Below are 2,475 nucleotides of genomic sequence, written 5' to 3' on the forward strand. Positions count from 1 at the left end.
ACTTTATATATTGCTCCAGAAGCCTATTGGTACCAAGAAGTACAGTCTGCCTTACAAAGAATGTGTCACCAATGGATTGACAGAAAGTTTACAGATGTAAAAGCAGATTTTGCACCAAGTAAGATGGTTTACTTAAATATGATTGTTATTTTCTCCTACTGATGTATGGGTAATGTCATTATAAGACATCCACTCAGAGTAAAATCATAAATCACGATACTAATACTGTATTTGTGAAACTAACCCCAAAAAGCAACTTAATATGAGAGAAATTCCCATTCAGCAATATAATTTCTCCTTCTCAGGTGTCGGCAAAGGTAGTGGTCAGCCCTCAGTACCTGCAAAGATGAAGAAGATCAAAGATGGGTTTTCAGCATGTAAAGGACCACATTACTATAATAGTCTGCTTTATGCACCAGATGATCAGCTGTTATGTACATGCGACTCCAAAAAGGCTTTGTGGTATGTTGCGAAGGGCTTAGGTGAAATTGTCTCCGAAGATCCTCTCACTGTTCGCCTGAAATTTGAACCTACTGGACGACCACAGTACCAGGAAGGAGATGGGGAGTTTTACCTTCAAGAACGTCTCAATAAATGTGTGGTATGTGGCAAAGAAGAGAAGTTAATGAAGAAGAATGTTGTTCCTCATGAGTATCGTAAGCATTTCCCAGATATTTTAAAGACTCACCAAAGTCATGATGTTATTCTTTTGTGCAGTGATTGCTTTCAGACTAGTAACAGTGAGGATGATCTCCTGCGTGCACAGCTTGCTGAAGAGTGTGATGCTCCCATTGGAATTGAACATGACAACCAGGTTCAGGTTGAACGGGAATGTAAATTAGTGCGAAATGCTGGTAGAACATTGCTTAAAAGTCGAGACACCCTTCCAGAAGAAAGAGTGAAGGCATTAGAAAAGATAATTATGAAATACTATGAAGTGGATTTCATTACAAAAGACCACCTTGAGCAAGCAACAAACATGAAGGTAAAAGTGTCAAATGACAAGTATCGTATTCATGGACAGAAAGTATATGAAAGGTATGAAAAAACTGGAGTCATGAAATTGGAACAAAGATGGCGCAAACATTTCCTTGAAAGTATGAAACCACAGCATCTTCCAAAATGCTGGTCAGTAATGCACAACATGTTTAAAATGCGTCAAAAAATGAGCTTTCTTCCTCTTGATCACCCTGACCGCATGAAGTTTCAGATTGCATTAGTAGGTTCTGAGGGGCATATAGAGGTGCCATATATGCCTCCCCCAGCCAGGCAAAGCCTTGGAGATTTCTCTTTTGAAGAAAATGGAGACAGACTGACTTTTGAAGCTTAATCCCATTCTTTTTGTTGCTCTGGATTTAATGATTTTTAGATGAGAGCATTTGATGTTGCATATTAAATATCTTTTTCCAGTGCCTTGAGAGGAGAGCAGATATATTTTTATTACTTTATCGTTCTAAAGCTTAAGCTTAAAGATTTAATAACCAGGATGAATACTCACCTTTCTGTAGTATGCAGTACAAATTAAAGAACTACTTTTCACAATCTTTTAATGGCATACAACTATAATTTTAAAAACATATCTTTTCATATTTCTGAGAAGAAAATATAACTGCACCACAGTCACGGTCTTTGTCAGGGATGAAGATGCCACTTGCTGGTGCAATCCTTTTATTTCAAATATTGATGAATTCCAGAAATGATATCAAAAAGTGTTATAATTCAGAGAATGATGTAGTCTAGCTATGTATTGTTTATTTTCAAAATTTATATGAAAGAATACTGATAGAAAATTTAAAGGTATATAGTACCTCTTATATAGAGAGAAAAATTTTGATTCTATTTTACGATAATTCTGATTAGAATATTGTATATGAAAATGAGGAAAATCTCTATTTAAAAGTTTAATTCTATGAATGCACATTGTTGGCCTCTTCAGGAAACTTGTAATGATTAAGAAAAAAATCAGTAGCTTATTATGTTGCTATACTGCCTCATCAGGAAATAGTTTCTCTGTTTATATATATTTTTAAAACTGATTTGTTTCCGTATTTTTGTCACGGAGTAAGAAGAATATATAGCACTAAATAAATACACAAAACATAACCATGTACATAGAGATACATGGGACCACTGCCCCAAATGTCTAAGTATAAAGTTACTGGGATTATTTGTGTATATATATATATATATATATATATATATATATATATATATATATATATATATATATATATATATATATATATATATATATATATATATATATAACATTTTTTTATCTTTTTTTTTTCTTTTTTTCTTTTTTTTCTTTCAATATTGAATCAAAATGTTGTTTTAACTGAGTAGTATTTAATAATAGTGCATGCAACTTGCATAAATAACATCTTATTTACAATGAATAACTAATTTGCATGCAGATTCCTAGTTCATATTTGTATAGGGTTCTGTATGGACGCAGGAATACTAATCGAAATA

At 33.1% G+C, this 2,475-nt stretch overlaps 1 protein-coding gene across 1 annotated transcript in view; it reads left to right on the forward strand.

The window, feature by feature from the left end:
• Positions 1-1,537, forward strand: part of LOC119572226 (exonuclease 3'-5' domain-containing protein 2-like) — a 7,755-nt gene extending 6,218 nt beyond the window's left edge. The window contains exons 7-8 of the mRNA XM_037919202.1: positions 1-118; positions 306-1,537. The exon at positions 1-118 is cut by the window's left edge and continues 84 nt beyond it. Of these exons, the coding sequence (XP_037775130.1) occupies positions 1-118; positions 306-1,330 (1,143 nt within the window). The 3' untranslated portion in view covers positions 1,331-1,537. The remainder of the gene's footprint in view (positions 119-305) is intronic.
• The last annotated feature ends 938 nt before the right edge of the window (positions 1,538-2,475 follow it).

The sequence above is a fragment of the Penaeus monodon genome, chromosome 4 (genome assembly GCF_015228065.2).
Source record: "Penaeus monodon isolate SGIC_2016 chromosome 4, NSTDA_Pmon_1, whole genome shotgun sequence".
Taxonomy (NCBI): domain Eukaryota; kingdom Metazoa; phylum Arthropoda; class Malacostraca; order Decapoda; family Penaeidae; genus Penaeus; species Penaeus monodon.